Source organism: Copadichromis virginalis, linkage group LG22 (genome assembly GCF_057382275.1).
Source record: "Copadichromis virginalis isolate Kocher_CV1m ecotype Utaka linkage group LG22, C_Virginalis_male_GT1.1, whole genome shotgun sequence".
In the NCBI taxonomy this organism is placed as follows: Eukaryota; Metazoa; Chordata; class Actinopteri; order Cichliformes; family Cichlidae; genus Copadichromis; species Copadichromis virginalis.
In genome coordinates this window covers 21422666-21438931 of record NC_140638.1, presented here as the reverse complement: position 1 = coordinate 21438931, position 16266 = coordinate 21422666, and the positions used below count along the sequence as shown (strand labels likewise).

The window sequence follows — 16266 nt, the reverse complement described above, 5'->3', positions numbered from 1 at the left end:
CTTGATTAACTGAATATTAGCAAGTGTGAGCACCTCTATGAAAGAAGAGGTTCTGGCAGTTTGTTGGTCTGCAGAATTCAGGTGTGTGTTGCATAATGCCAAGAAGGAAAGTCATCAGCAATGATCTTAGAGAAATTGTTGCTGCCTATGAGGCCGTTTCTAAACCATCTGAAGTCCATCATTCTACAGTGAAATAGATTCACAAGTAGAAAATATTCAAGACAATTGCCAGCATGATGTCCCATCACATCCACCCCGAGGTCAGACTGTGCAATGCTCAGAGTATTGCAAAAAGTCCAAGAGCTACATCTCAAAGTCTACATGTTAAAGTTAAAGACAATAGGAATAAGACAGAACAATGACAGCGTGTGTGGAAGAGCTGTCAGAAGAAACCCTCTTCTCACTAAACTGAACACTGCAGAAACAATGTGCTTTGGACAGATGAGACCAAAGCAGAGATATTTGGCAATAATGTGCAACACCACACTCGGTGAAAGCCAAACTCATACCAACCTTTAGCACGGTGATGGGGGGTAAAGACTAAGAAATTCAGCTACAGGAGCTGGATACTTTGGAGACCATGAACCCCTCTGTATACCAAAATATTTCAGAGTCATAAATGAGGACATTAGCAGTCAAACAGCTAACATTTGGCCCAAATTGGGACATGCAACAGGATGTTGAACAGAATTTCTGAAAAGAAAATTATCAAAGTGCTACAATGGCCCAGTACATCAACCTGATTGAAAGTTGGAACATTATGAGAGCTGTGCATTAATAAATGCTGTCAAACCTTCATGACCTGAATAATTAAAAGAAGGCGTGCTTTCTTTTTCGCTTGACTGTAGGTGGAAATAGGTGGATAAACTGGCTTTTTCCCCCTTATATTGTCCCATCCAGAATGTGTTTGGCGACCTACCTGCTCTGCCCGAGTATAAGGTAGCAGATGCCAAGAAATCCAAATTCATCTTACTACACTACAGCACATTCAAAGCAGGATGGGACTGGTTGATTCTGCTCGCCACGTTCTACGTTGCCGTGACGGTGCCCTATAACGTGTGCTTCATCGGTAACGATGACGACCTGACCCGCAGCACAACCGTCAGTGACATTGCCGTGGAGATATTGTTCATCATAGGTCGGTTGCTGTCTTAAAACTGTTTTATTGTCACTTGTAAATAATTGAGTCTTCATAATAAGCACCAAGCCTGTGTGTGTCTTTTTTCTTCAACTGCCAGACATCGTTTTCAATTTTCGTACCACTTATGTCAGCAAGTCAGGCCAGGTGGTCTTCGACGCACGACAGATATGCATCCACTACCTGACCACGTGGTTTATCATCGACTTGGTGGCCGCGTTGCCCTTTGACCTGCTCTACGCCGTGAAAGTCAGCGTGGTGAGTAGCAACTGGCTCGATGCCTAACACCGCAACATAATTTGGTTTCCAGAGCTCTTTCAGTGTCTCTTTGGGATATTAATTACGTGCACTGAGCAAGCACTGACAAAACTATCACATCTGCATCATTAAAACTTTTTTTTCTGTTGCTTTAGTAAAATACATATCCCCCTAAAGAACAATTGAAAGGAGGAAGAAACAGAGATCTGGAGCAATTAGGTAGACTGTGTTGTCTTGTCCCCGGATGAATGATGTCACTGAGTCGAAGCATTGCACTTTAGGGAGGTTTTGATTGGTTGCTTATAGAACTTTTCGTTCTCTGGTCTCTAATTTAGAGAATGGGATGCTTTGACTGTGCTGAATATCACTGTTTGCTCACTCAGCTGCTGTAGAGTGGATCAAAAGCTCAATACGGAGTACTGGATGGATGCACACAAGCATCCAGTCTCAAATAGGTGCGTATTTGACTAAATGCTCAGAACAGAACAGGTATTAAAGAGCAGGAAGAAAGTGTACAGATCTGTGTTATGAAAGGAGACGGTTAATAGAAGAATTCGGCCGCTGTTTGAAAAAAATCAGCAAAATGAAAAAAAATATTTACTTTCAAGGTAAGGAGGGAGGGAAAGGATGCGAGTAGTAAAAGGCTGCTGCAGGCAGTGGTACCGGTTTGATACAAGACTCTATTAATGGAAATACCACATGCTCAGTAGGCCAGGATTTGTGTGTAGGGGTACCAGGCCATGAGTTCCTCCATTTCCCCGCTGGGATCAGCAGGAATGGCTAGTAATTGAGGAACGTTCTGCGTGAAGTCTCCTCTAAGGACAGGAGCATTCATGCTGATGTCCCTTTTGAGAACAGAAGCCATCTTTCACCGAAATGAGCCATGGGGCCTCAGCGGTGTTCCTCTCTTTTGTTTCCCTGTTGTTTTCGTCATATGTCTCAGTCATTTCTGTTTTTAGTGTGTTTCGCATTCTATCTTGTGACTTTTCTGTTGTTTTGTGTCACTTGCACTTTCTTGCTCTTTTTCATAGTCTCTATAATGCTCTCATTTTCCATGATCATTGCTCTGTGTATTATAAAATGCAGATAATGTTTGTACATATTTCACAAGTTTAGGAAACAGAAGGGGACAGAGGGAAAAGTATAGAATTAAGCAAAAGCAAGTCTATGATTCTGGGTGCTGTAATTTGTATGTATATATTGGGTGTCTATACACTGGTTATCGCTGAAAGTGTATATATGAAAAGGTTTCTGTGCATCATTTTGTTACCCGCAGATTGTCACAAAAACACATAATTTTACCCAAATTTTATAGCTGAATGCACAAAAAATGCAAAACATAACAGAGTTGGCAGACATAAAATAGTATTTTTGCACCAACAAAGTGATTCCCAAAGAAATGTGAACTTAAAACTGGAAGCGTATCTCGATATTGTCTGGAGTAAGTCATTAAAGCAGAGTGATCAAAAAACAAATATAAAAATAACGATAAACAGTATTTGAAAGTTGTTTTCTTAAGGAAAAGGGGAAAATTTCAGCAAAGACCTGACACAGGACCTAAGAGATGCATCTGGTTCTTCAGCTGATCCAGCTACTGTTCACTGAAGCTTCATGAGAAATTGTGCCAGTGAAAGGGTGGCTGTCAGGAAGCCATTTTTAATGAAGGGAAACAGGTATGGTATTCAAAATTAAATTAAGAACTGGCCTGAAAATTAGTGGTAACAGGAGTGATGAATCCAATTTTGAAATTTTTGGTTCAAAAAGTCAATATGTACAGATGAGGTCAGGAGAGATGTATAACAGCAAGTGTCTACAGCCATCTGTAAAACATGGTGGAGGCTCTGTCATGGGTTTGGGCTGCATTTCAATCAGCAGTGTTGGAGAGCTTATCAACACTGATGAAATTATGAACACAGAAAAGTACCATCACATTTTGATCCTCTACACAGAGTTTCATTGGGAGCAGCTTCATTTTTCAGCATGACTGATTTTTGATATATATAGATTATATTATCATTTATGCTTGCACTTGTTTCACTGCATCGCACCTATTTTGCATTTTCCTACAAAATTAAAAAGATATGAGGGGTAGCTCAAGACTTTAGCACAATGCTGTACTCTTACTGTGAGGGAATAAAGGAACAGAAGAAATATGTAATTAAATAATATAAAAAAAAACCCCACTGTTTATATGAACAGCAAGCTCCAGGCAGGTTACCAATACTCACCGATTAGTCCTTTTCCTTGGATATATTCCTTTTTATTGGGTGTTTTCAATACTCTTCCCTTTTTCTCTGTACTTTGGACCAGACCTCTATTTATCATCTCCAGTTGGTCCAAAATGCAGCTGTTCATCTGCTGACTAGTTCAAAACAGAAGGAGCGTATAACCCAGAGTTGGCCTCTCTACACTGGTTTCCTGTTCCTTACAGGATCCAATTTAAAACTTTACTCTTTCAGAGCCTTCTCTGTGACAGGTCCCAGACTCTGGAATAGTCTGCCTCTAAATATTAGATCTGCACAAACACTCGAACATTTTAAATCTTTACCGAAAACACATTTTTATCCACTGGCTTTTAGCACATGTTGGCCTGAACATTTTTTGTTTTAACAGCCCCATTAACATCATTGTTGTGCATTTTACTTATTTTAGTTGCCTTTTAGTTTACAAAGCACTTTGTCCAGCATGAGCTGTTGTAAATGTGCTTTATAAATAAACTTGACCTTGACCTTGAAATTTTGTGTGCATTTCCATGCACAACTGTACATTTTAGTTCCCACAGAAATTTTGCTTTTATCTGCTTGACTGAAATATTTTTTCAAGAAAATAACACAGGAGGTCCAAAAACGTGTCCTGAGCGGAAATTTGAATAGCATTTCTTCACTTGAAAATGTTTACCACCAATGTACATTTCATTCACTTCTTACTTCTTTCTTAAATGAAAAGTGTGCTGAGATTATCTGGCTTTTTACTGATATGAACATTTTTTTCAGCAGTACATAGTTGATGCAAACAGAAACCTCCGCTTGATTTAGCTGCTGTGAGTAGGTCTCCTGGGTCTGTATGGCTGGATGCCCTGTTGGCATTAGGGAACAATGTTATTCATGCTTATTGGGCCGATACCGTGGCATTAATAAAATAAATAAATAAATAAACATGCATGACTGGCCATGCTGTTGTGATAGGCGTGCAGGGCTAAAGGCGTGGCTACAGGGGGAGAAATAATGAGCATTTCTGCAACCTTATGGTCTCACGCGCACAAAAAGCAGAAGTAAGCAATCAGGCTGCAAAGCATATATATTTCACACCTGATAAGCAGAGGAAATGAAAATGTGAATGGCAGGGGTGAGATGGAAGTGACAGGAGGAAAAGTTAAAGGAAAAAGTAGCAGGTGGTGCACATATGCATTGCTGGCTACATTATATTGCTTACCACTCATGGCGCTGGAGAGAACGGGACGTGGCGCAGCCTGCTCGCTCCATAGGTGGGATGTGGGGTGGTGATAGATAGTGGAGGGGAGATGGTGCCTCTCCCCTGGGCTCAGTAGGAGGCTTCATTACGCCTTGTGCTGCACCAGCTCTCTATTTCTCATGGTGATAGGACAAGCTACCATAAAACTGGAGACATGTGCAGGAGAAGCTCTGATAAGGACAGTCCACATATCTCCTCCTCTTAGCTTTGTTCAAGCACTGTAATTCCCTCCTTTACCTCCTTGTCCCCTCACATGCACCCATGTACACACAAACAACCCTTGATATATTCTAGTTATTACTACATGAAATAGTTATACGGTGCCCTGCTGATAATCAGCACAGAGCCTGAGAAAATATCTGAGTCTGCACATCAAATGTAACCCAGGGGCCAGAGAAACAAATTGTCCCAAAGAAAAGACACTCTTTATTACATATCGTTAGCTTCATAGCATAATTGCCTAAGTCATTTGACTAAGTCAATGACTTAGGCACTTATGCTATGAAGCTAACGATATGTTAAATAATGCATGTGCTGTGGACACAGATGTTGGACATCCATCCACACAGATTTTGTGTTGTTATGGTGTGGTTAGCTTTGCATACAATGTGTGGATTATATGCAGCGGTGTGTCAGCACATGGTACTCTAATGGACCCTGGTTTAGCTTCTCTGTCTGCATAAGCTTAGCATTCAGAGATGTACCCTGACAACACCACACCACAGTCAATGCATTGCACATCTATGCAAGGTTAAAGTGACCGTCTAGACGTGAGACTGACCTATGCAATACTGAGAAATGTTTTATCTACAATTGGCAGTTTATGCTTTTTCTTTGACATTTTCCTTGAAGTCTTGATTGCGCTGACTAGTCAGCGACTTTTCTGGGTGCATGACAGAGGCTGTTTGTAGTGTGACAGACTGATTAATCTCACTGTACTAATCTGGCCACCTTTGATGGGCCCCATCTTCAATGCATAGGGTTCCTCACTCTGACTCTCTATAATTTCCCAGCCTCTACAGTTTTAAAGACAAACCCTCTGGGTCCGGTACCACATACTTTGGGGCTAGCTTTGCAATGTTTGCAATGTGATGTTTGTTATCTTGCCTTGAATGTTTAGTTGAGACATTAAACACTGTGCACAGAATATATCATGTTACCTGGGTCGTGCAAGGCCTAACTAGCATGACCTCTTTGGTCCCAGTGTTCCTGCACACTATTTTTATCATTCTAATGTGTCACTCTTCTCTTGATGCTTTGTTCCATTTGCTCAGCATAGAGGACCCTAAGGTGCTGCTGGAAGCACTTGCAGGAGACCATTTTTATCAGCAGTGTTGGTGATTTGGCCCCGTTATACACAGCTGATGGAGAATTCCTTTTCTTTAAGGAAGTTTATCTAATCACTGTGTTTTGTTTTCTCTTAGATGGCCTAAACTACTTCAGTGACTAATTGCTACTGCACAGAGAAATCCAAAACCAAGTCCTTTTTTTTTTAAATATAGTGACGTGATCTTGAGATCTCCTGTTTTTCTTCTCCTTAAATTGATATGAACAGGATCATAATCCCTTTTAAGGACATTTCTTGATTAGAATATCACAGCTGAATGATTTATTGTATTTATTTATTTATTTATTTTTGTGGAAGTGAAGATAACTGTCTGGATGCTTTGACTACACCCTATCTTTATATACAGTATTTTTTTGGCCTACTTTCCCACCCAATTTTCCCTGCTTCCTCTCCTCGCTACACAAATACACATGTAACATGTATCACATGTCCTCTTTGTCCTACATCTTTCTTAATAATACCTGGTGTGTACATCTCCTGTGGGGAAAGATGACAGCAAGTCCCAAATGATAGACTGTTCGCGCAGTTTGCCTGAGGAGCAGGTGCAAGTCAGAGGAGGGCTCAGAAGACATGGGCCAAAATTTAAGTGGTTACAGAATGAAGGAAAACAGAAAAGGCATAAAAAGTCCAGAGAAGCAAACTCGGCTGAAGGTGGGAATTTTAAGTTAAGACACAAAACCAACACACAGGCTGATTTCTCTTGCATTCAAGGTTATCAGCAAATCTTGATACAGATCACATTATAGAGTCAGAGAGCAACTGAGTAACTAATGCTTCTTTTTTCCTATAATTAGTGCTGCATGTGCACAAAAGTGGCTTAATCAAATATTATTAACATAGTCGGTGGCTATTATTTGATATGCCTCCCATAAATATCATAGTGGGGAGCTTCTTAACACCAGTTGGCTGGTTAATTTGAGAAAACTGAAAATACATTTAATGTTTTAGTTCTTCGACACTTCTTTTTATATCTCTTGAGAAGAATTTGTTGGTTAGACTACTGTTAATAACTGACAATCATTTAAAGTTCATGCTGGCTTTGAAATTTAGTACAGAATGTCAGTTTTATGTGTTTTTTTAAACTCTTTGATAATAAGAACCATTTTAAAGAAGATTCAATGTATCCTTGTCCATATAATTAAAAATACATCTGTCAATCCAAAATGTGAATTCCACTTCACTTTAATGTGAAAGTTCTTAACAGTAAAACTTGTATGTAACCAGTTACTTCATTATCTACAAATAGATTCACCTTGGTTTATTGTTTACCTACAGGTGTCAGTGGTGCACCTGTTGAAGACTGTGCGTTTAATTCGACTGCTGAGGCTGCTCCAAAAGATGGACCGCTACTCGCAGCACAGCACTGTGGTTCTGACCCTGCTGATGTCCATGTTTGCCCTTCTGGCTCACTGGATGGCCTGCATCTGGTACATCATCGGCAAGAAGGAAATGGAGGACAACACGAACAACTGGGATATTGGTCAGTGGCGGGGGAAATCTTAACCGCAAATCTTCAAACTCTTCTTCTTCTTTGAGCTGCTTCCTTTAGGGTTTGCCACAGTGGATCATCTGCTTCCTACCATCACTACCATCTTGTAAACCTTCTCTTTCACTCTTGCTGCTATCCTTCTGTCACGAATTCCTCCTGACACTCTTCACCCTCTCTATTCTGCCTGCACTCTCTTCTTCACCTCTCACGTGTACTGTCCGTTGTGTTGGATGGTTCACCCCATTTATTTTACCTCTGCTCCTTGCACCTTCACCTTTCCACTTGTTTCCGTCTCATTCACACACACGTAGTTCCTGTTTTTCATTCCTCTTCTCTCCAGAGGATACCTCCATATTTTTTATCCATCTGCTCCCTGCTCTCACTGCTGATCTCAGTGTCGTCACAACATCCTAGTCCAAGGAGACTCCTGCCTGACCTCATCTGTCCCCTTGCAAACAAGAAAAGGATCAGAGCAGATCACCGATGGAATCTCACTTCCATCTTAAAGCCATCTGTCATTCCTACCTCGACACTGTCTATCTGTCCTCATACATGTCCTGCACCACCCTAACATACTTCTCTGCCGCTTCTGACTTCCTCTTGCAGTACCAGAGCTCCTCCTTTGGCACCATATCATATGCTTTCTCTAGATTCACAAAGACACAGTGCCACTTTTTTCGACCTTTTCTATACTTCTCCATCAACAGTCTCACATAAAACATTGCATCTGTAGTGTTCTTCCTTCGAAGCGCCTTTGAAATCCTATGATGTCAAAACAAACAACGACTTGTAACCGAGACCTTTTTTTTCAGCATAGCACCGGTGCTACTGGGCACTTTGCCAGTATCAGTTGTAACATCTTCAGGCGCTGTTGGTGCTTGGATTAGTAATGTAATACAATCTTCCCACCCCCTATCATTCGCAGGAAGACATTGAATGTGCTGATTCACCACAAATGTTGCTAGAATATCACAGAGAACCAGACAAAGAAAGAAAAAGATTTGTTGCTGTGTTTTGTACCAAAAATTAATTGAATTCATTATATTGTAGCCATGTGAAAATAAATAAATTAATAAGTCTCAGAGCTACCCACCACTGTGGTAACAGTGTACATGTAATGTGATGTGTGCCTGCAGAGATTTGTTATCAACTTTGTTACAGGATGCTAATGGAAAACTGACTCCGGTGACATCAAATGCTGGGACAAAATGTGGGGCTAAAAAAACAGCCTCAGTTTCTGTTCTAGCTGAAGGAGTCATTATCTAGTTTTGTCAGACTGTGCAATAAACAGACTCATACAAAGGCTATAATAAAGGCTAGTATAATAAAAGACACAGACAGACAGACAGACTAGACTGTATCCCTAAAGGCCAAAAACATTAACTCGTTTAAAATTGGCCCTTTCAGCTTGACCTTCATGTTGACCTCTGGACTGCTTCCAGTGCTAGTTGCAATTGATAGATTGTTCTCCGGAGAGTCCTGTTCAGTGCACCTGCAAATTGTGCATCTATGCTGCATGTAGGGTCTACTCCACTGTGTCAGAACGGTTAGTCTTTAACTATTATTATGGAGAAGTGGACAAATTCAAAGAGAGTGAAATATGCTTAATTGGATTTGTGGTGAGTAAAGATTGTGCTGTTCTGGCTCATGAATGTTCTCCCTGTGACAACACTGGACATCCCCAAAACTCAGCAACTTCAAAGTCATGTTCATTTTTATGCTTCACACCTGATGCACTACCTGCAGGCTCGCTGGCTGCAGGTTTTGGGTTTTTTTTTTGGTTTAAAAAAAAAAAAAAAAAAAGCTTTCATCACCAATAGTGTAGAGGTGCACAAGAAGACAAACTTGAACAGGACAGAAGTCATATTTAAATTTCTGAAGTGCCGTTAAAACCAGAGATACAGGGTTTTTTCTGCAAGTGAGATCTTATATTTACCTGTATATGCATTTGTCATCAGGGTCTTCATATAGGATTTTAAGCCTTTACGGTAGAGCCGTAAAAAAAGGTGGGTGCAACAACTGCATCACTTATGTGTGTGTGCATTGTAAAATCAGTGCAAAATGTGTTAATTCTTCTCATACCGAAACACAAGGCTTCCCTTTAGTCCTCAGGTCACTTATGTATAACGAGGCCTGTTGGGCTGATTTTTGGTTAGCATCGATAAGCTGTGCTGTTCACAATTACCTTGTTCTTGCATCTTCATAACTGGATCCCGGTCAATATCCAGTGGGTCATGAGAACAATGCAGATTTCTTTTCACCAATTACTGCATAGGATTTCATGATAACCAGTAAAAATGAAGGCTGGTAATTTTGTGGAAATTTTGTTACAAGTCGAGTTTAATTTTTATATTAACTGCTGTTATGAAATTGAAACAAATTTAACGTTTCTGTCTGACCATCCGTTTGCTGTTTACACTATATTAAAACAGGATGGCTCCATGAACTGGGAAAGCGTCTGGAGTCGCCGTACTATCCCACAGGAGGTGTTAATGGTTCTGGCAGTGGTCCCTCCATCCGAAGCGTCTACATCTCTTCACTCTACTTCACACTCAGCAGTCTCACCAGCGTGGGCTTCGGCAATGTGTCAGCCAACACTGACGCTGAGAAGATCTTCTCCGTTTGTGTCATGCTTATAGGAGGTACACGAACAAACGATCAGTCGTGAGATATCGTCACATTAACTTGAGTGCACACGTGTTTTGGAAATGATGGAAATGCTTACATTTATCATGAGATCAGATTGAGACAACAGTGTGTGGAATTATACTTACCTGTACAAATGACCCTTACCTGAAATCGGATACGCAGTGAAGCAGGATAGACGGATGGATGGAACATCAACAAAATCTGATCCTGGTCCATCATTTGTTTCACTGTAAGCTGTTATATTTCACTGGCAGACAACTGCAGGAAGGTCTGATCCGGTTTAAACTGGCTTGTTACACTACATTTGTGTTTTGGGGATGAGGAGAGGTCACCGTGGTGGGGGTTTTCCCTGTGGACACTCCCAATTCTGGTTCAGCTAAATGCTAAATGTCCCTGGCTGCCTGGGGCAGTAGCAGTAGCTGTCACAGACACACCACACAAACATGTGCTTACACAAACACACACACACACGCTATCCCTGTTGGGTTTACACGAAATAAAAACTTGAACCAAGCACCTGTTCATATTTATATGGAAACATAGGCCAAACTGGATGGGTGGAATTGAATTAAATCATTTTATTCCATCATTCAATGCAAACATGAATAACAATATGACTAAATGACCTTACAACAGTGTAAAACATAAAATGTAATTAGTTTTCAGTGGTGAAGCTTAAAGCTCAGTTTTCTTTCATTAATGGCTCATGCCACAATCAGTAATCGCTGTCACAGCAGTCCCACTTTCCCGTCTTGCAGCATGCGACACAGCTGCAGCACCGCTGAAAAGTGGATGAGCTTAGGTGAACAGGACAGGTATCTGTCATCCCAATCAAATATGACCCTGCCAGACCTAATCCTGATGTTCCTGTGTTCTAGGAGTAGAGCTGCAGGATATGCATGTGTATATTTAGTTGATTTGATGTTTATTTGATCATAGAAATCAAGTGGAGGCAGAACTGTTGTATTCCTGCCTTATTCCTGTTGCTTATTTAATATTTTAGAAATATGACAGAGTTCCTGTTTCTAGATGTTTCTCTCTGACCTGCTTTGAGCAACTTATGATCTGAGTCCAATTCCATGTTTTTCTACTGTTATTGTGCTGCACTTGTAACACTTGTGCTGATGTTTCTCTTTGGTTTACTGTGAGATACAAAACCAGTCTAGAAAAGAGTTTAGTCAGGTTTCCTATTTTTGTTCCCTGTCTTGACAATTCACTGTCAGCACATTTTTCACTGTATGTCATCCATGCTTACTGTCCACTTCATTAACTCTCCTTCTTCATCTCTTCTTACCTGCAGCACTGATGCACGCTTTGGTCTTTGGTAATGTGACAGCCATTATCCAGAGGATGTACTCACGCTGGTCTCTGTACCACACCAAAACCAAAGATCTCAAGGACTTCATACGTGTCCATCATCTGCCGCAGAGCCTCAAGCAGCGAATGCTGGAGTACTTTCAAACAACCTGGTCGGTCAACAATGGCATCGACTGTAACGAGGTATGAAAGGAAGACGACCTGATTGGTTTTTGCTAAACTGAAATTGGAAGTGTCTTTGCATTGACGATATCCCAACATCAGCATCAAATACAGTAATTACTTCAGTTGGTATTAACCCTTTCCCTACTTGGTCTGTTCACTTGTACTTTAAATGTCCAACAGCACAGCCCACAGGGACCGATAACTCATTTGAAAGTTCACATACTCCTTACATGTCAGCCACATTTAGGCTCACGGTAGAGGTGAAAATACAATCAATGGTACTATGATTACCCACAGTGAATGCAGGTGTGTTTAGCCCTGAGCACTGACTCACAGGGAGAAGAAGACATGACTTTTTTGTCTATGCATGATGATATTTAGAGGACAAGCTCTCTGCCTTCAGTTTCAAAAATGATGATTCGAGGCTGGTTTTCAAAACCAGATTTTGTTTTTGTTGAAGACAACATCAGGTGAAAGGAAACGTGCAAACAGATCTAAGTGTGCAAATGTGGCTTCAGGACCATGTAGAGAAAACACACAGTAAGACAGGGTGAACAACACCTCTGCTTGATAAGCTCAGGGAAACGGAGGCAACCAGTCAGCAGTATAGTAGCAACTCGTCCCTCTAGGCTGTGAATGCCTGCAAGACAGCTGTCAGAAAACAGAGCAGGGAGTGGAGGGAGTGATGATGATGAAACCCAGACAAATGAATTATAGATGGGCCTGTTGATTAAAGTAAGCCTGGCTCTGATGACTCATTGATCAGCTGTGATGCTGCTGAGCTGCAGATCTTTGTCCCGCTGAGGGGATGGACAGATAGATGATGTGCAAATGACAGCGTTTCTCCAAATTCTCACCTTATATTGTCTGTGTTGCAGCCACAGGTGTTGCATTGGTTGGTAATGGTGTATAAAGGTAATTATTACTACATAATGATAGTAATAATAATATCTTTTAACTTTAGGTACATGTGTTTTTTTTTCTTACAATTACAAGTGTCATGCTGCTCACATCCTTCTCTGATTTCTATTTCCCCCCCCCCCCCCCCCATCTCTACAGCTGCTGAAGGACTTCCCAGATGAGCTGCGATCTGACATCACCATGCACCTTAACAAGGAGATCCTGGAGCTGTCGCTGTTTGCCTCTGCCAGTCGCGGCTGCCTGCGCTCCCTGTCACTGCACATCAAGACCTCTTTCTGTGCTCCAGGAGAGTACCTCCTTCGACAGGGTGACGCTCTCCAGGCCATCTTCTTTGTCTGCTCAGGATCCATGGAAGTGCTGAAAGATGGCATGGTGCTGGCCATTCTGGGTATGATAAAAGGGAGAAGGAAGGGGCTCGGAGGTGGGAAGACGGAAGGAAAACAGATCTTTTCTAATTTTAACAAGGAAACAGCAAGCTTAATAACGAAGCTCTGCGTGGCTCTTTGTGTAAAAGCCCATCCTGAAAATAGGCTAATTGTTTTGAATTTGAAGGATTACATTGTCCTAGAGGCTATTGTGCATTTTCAGTGAATTATTATTAAGCTCTTGTTAAAAAGTCAACTCACTGGCCTCAGCAGAGATTCCTCTGAAGTTATTATCACTCTGATGCTGCAGATTTGTCGACTGCATATCCATGATGTGAATCTTCCAACACATTGCAAAAGGTGCTCTATTGGATTGAGATCTAGTGGTTGTGTAGTCCATTTAAGTACACTGAACTTATTGTCATGTTCAAGAAACCAGTTTGTGATGATTTGAGCTTTGTGGCATGGTGTGTTATCCTGCTGGAAGCATCCATCAGATAATGGTGCAGGGTCATAGGTCAGCAACAATATTCAGGCTGTGGTTAAGCTCAGTTAGGCAACAATGCTCATTTTGTTGTAACAATTTACACAAACAAGGTGGGATGGATCCGTGCATATTTAAAAATTCATTCGAATTTTGCAGCAGAAATTGAGAATCGTCAGACCAGGCAACATTGTAGCCTAAGTATCCTGTTCTTGTGCCACCTGGTGTGGTCTTCTGCAGCAGTAGCACATCTGTTGTACATTCTTCTGCAGCCTTCCAATCAGCTAGAAGCATGTCTTGGGGGTTCCTTTTTGTCTGTATTAGATTGTGCAGTGAAGATGAGACAACAAGCCTTGGATCTGAGTCAGACCCGGGATACAGCATTTAGCCCTCCAGCACATGCAGCATATTGCCTGCTCAACTTGGAAGCCAAACAGGCACCCTGAACTGCCATTGACTGGACATTTTCTCCTTTTCTGACCATTCTCTGATAACCCTAGAGATTGTCGTGTGGGAAAGTCCCAGTAGATCAGCAGTGTTTGAAATTCTCAAACCAGCCAACGGCCAACAACAATGGCATGTTTGAAGTCTCCTATATCACCTTTCTTTCTCATTCTGACAATCATTTTGAACTTGGGCAGGTCGCCTTGACCATGTCTACAGGCCTATATTGATGGAGCTGGATGGATGAAGCTGCCGTGTGATTGGCTGATTAGATATTTGAGTTAAAGAGCGGTTGAAAATGTACCAAATGCAGTGACCAGTGAGTGTAAATGCCATTTTTGAGCAATCTCCTTTTGCAGTAGGCAAAGAAGGACTTGTCAATTTGTGCACATAATATGAAGGAGCTGCATTCTTCTTTAAGCTGGGCTGCATGTTTTAGTGATGTCTTGAAGCCCATAGAGGATGAGCGGAGCTGACTGGCAGGTGATGAAAGAGACATTCAACCTTTGCCGATTGTTTTATATCATATACCAGTGATCCATTCGATCCATAATTGTCCAATTCCATCCAGGCTAAACTATTGCAATCCAGTTATGTCCAGCTGAGCATTCATCATATCTTTTCCACAGAAGTGTAATTCAGTCTTCTGTCAGCTTTAATCTGTGCTGTCCAGTTGAGTCTAGCACATTTAATCAGTCCAATTCACAGAGTTAGGTCATTTTAGTTTCTTCTAGTCTTGATCGTTTTAATGCTGCTCATCCCAGTTCCTCGTTGCTTGCTGAAGTAGGTCTCTATGTGACACCCCAGGCCAAATTCATTTGCTTTTTCACTTTCAGTTTTAAATCGATATTTGATTTGCTAAAGCAGCAGCTAATTACAGCATCTGAAGCCAGAACTGACTCCTGTGTTTTCTACAACAGAAACAGAAAAATACAAAAAACAGTCTATTTCAGTAGGTGGATCCCCCCGATTCAGCAATTCCAAAGGAAGCCGCGTGCTAAAATAGAAACGGGCTTCTCATTAACGGTTCCACAACGTGCTCAAAAGCTGCGAGTCAGCTTGAACCGAGAAAAAATATCGCTGTCTTTGTTCATGAAATTACAATAATTATTTAAAAAGGACTGTTTTGTTTATACAGCAGAAGTCTTGGTGAAATACAAATGAAAGAAAAAGTAAATGAAAAAGGTTAAAATAAAGCATAAAGGAAAATAAAGCTTGATAAAGATAAAAGCCATCACAGCCAGTAGTGTCTCCTGAGAAGAACAAATTAGATAAAACAGAGAAACGTGTGCTGCAGACGTTTCATATTTATGAAGTTGCATTTCACTTTAGCAAAGTCTCTTTGTCCTTATTATTCATTTTTATTATGCATTTGCCTGATTAAAAACATCTCACGTATTGCAAGTATCAAATGGTCATCTTAAACTGGCAGATCCCAATCAAAAGGCTCTGTGCAACATGTCAAACTGCGAGGGCCTCTCTATAGAATCGGTAGTCTTAATAAGAGTTTGTTAGACATTTTTTGTTTTTGTTTGGGGGTTTTTTGTTACTTGAGAATAGATCATATTTATTTAGTTTCTTAAGAAATGGTTGTTCTTGTGCGACCTTAAACATGCAACACTGAACAAACCATATTAAGCTTGTAATCCATGTATAATAGATTTGTTACTATGAAGAAGCAGTTAAGTACATTTTTGAGGGAAAGCACTTAGTTAATGAGCTTGCAGTTGTAAAACACAGCCATGCAGAATAAATCATTATGCTTTCCAATGACTTATAAAGCGATAGTAAGCAACTAATATTCATGGGAACTTAAATATAAAGTGCAAATCTGCTCTCTCTCCACCCACATGTCTTGTCTGTATCTTCATTGCCACTATTAATACCAAAGCTGAATAACAGGGTAGAATGATAGAATGATAAAAGAACAAAAGAGTCACAAAATCTGCTCCTAAAACGACTTTAACACATTAAACATGGTTATAAAGGTAATCATTCAACTTCTTCAGTGCTCAATACTTAATACTCAATACGTAATGGACTATTTTTTTAAGTAAGATTTAAAAAAAAAAACTCCAGTATGTTCAGCTTAGAGATGAAGAATTTTCTGAAAGTTCATAAAATGATGCCCATCTTTGTGTGCAGAACAAATCGAGATGTAGACTCACTCGAGCTGTATCTGCAAGCATGCACATCTGCTGTGCGATGCAACCTCTT

The 16266-nt window shown here is 40.7% G+C and overlaps 1 protein-coding gene across 1 annotated transcript in view; it reads left to right on the top strand.

Annotated features, from left to right (window-relative positions):
• kcnh8 (potassium voltage-gated channel, subfamily H (eag-related), member 8) overlaps positions 1-16266 on the top strand; it is a 40223-nt gene that overhangs the window by 9683 nt on the left and 14274 nt on the right. Inside the window, exons 5-10 of the mRNA XM_085445544.1 lie at positions 901-1138; positions 1239-1396; positions 7491-7695; positions 10137-10346; positions 11654-11853; positions 12895-13144. Coding sequence (XP_085301670.1) covers positions 901-1138; positions 1239-1396; positions 7491-7695; positions 10137-10346; positions 11654-11853; positions 12895-13144 — 1261 coding nt within the window. The remainder of the gene's footprint in view (positions 1-900; positions 1139-1238; positions 1397-7490; positions 7696-10136; positions 10347-11653; positions 11854-12894; positions 13145-16266) is intronic.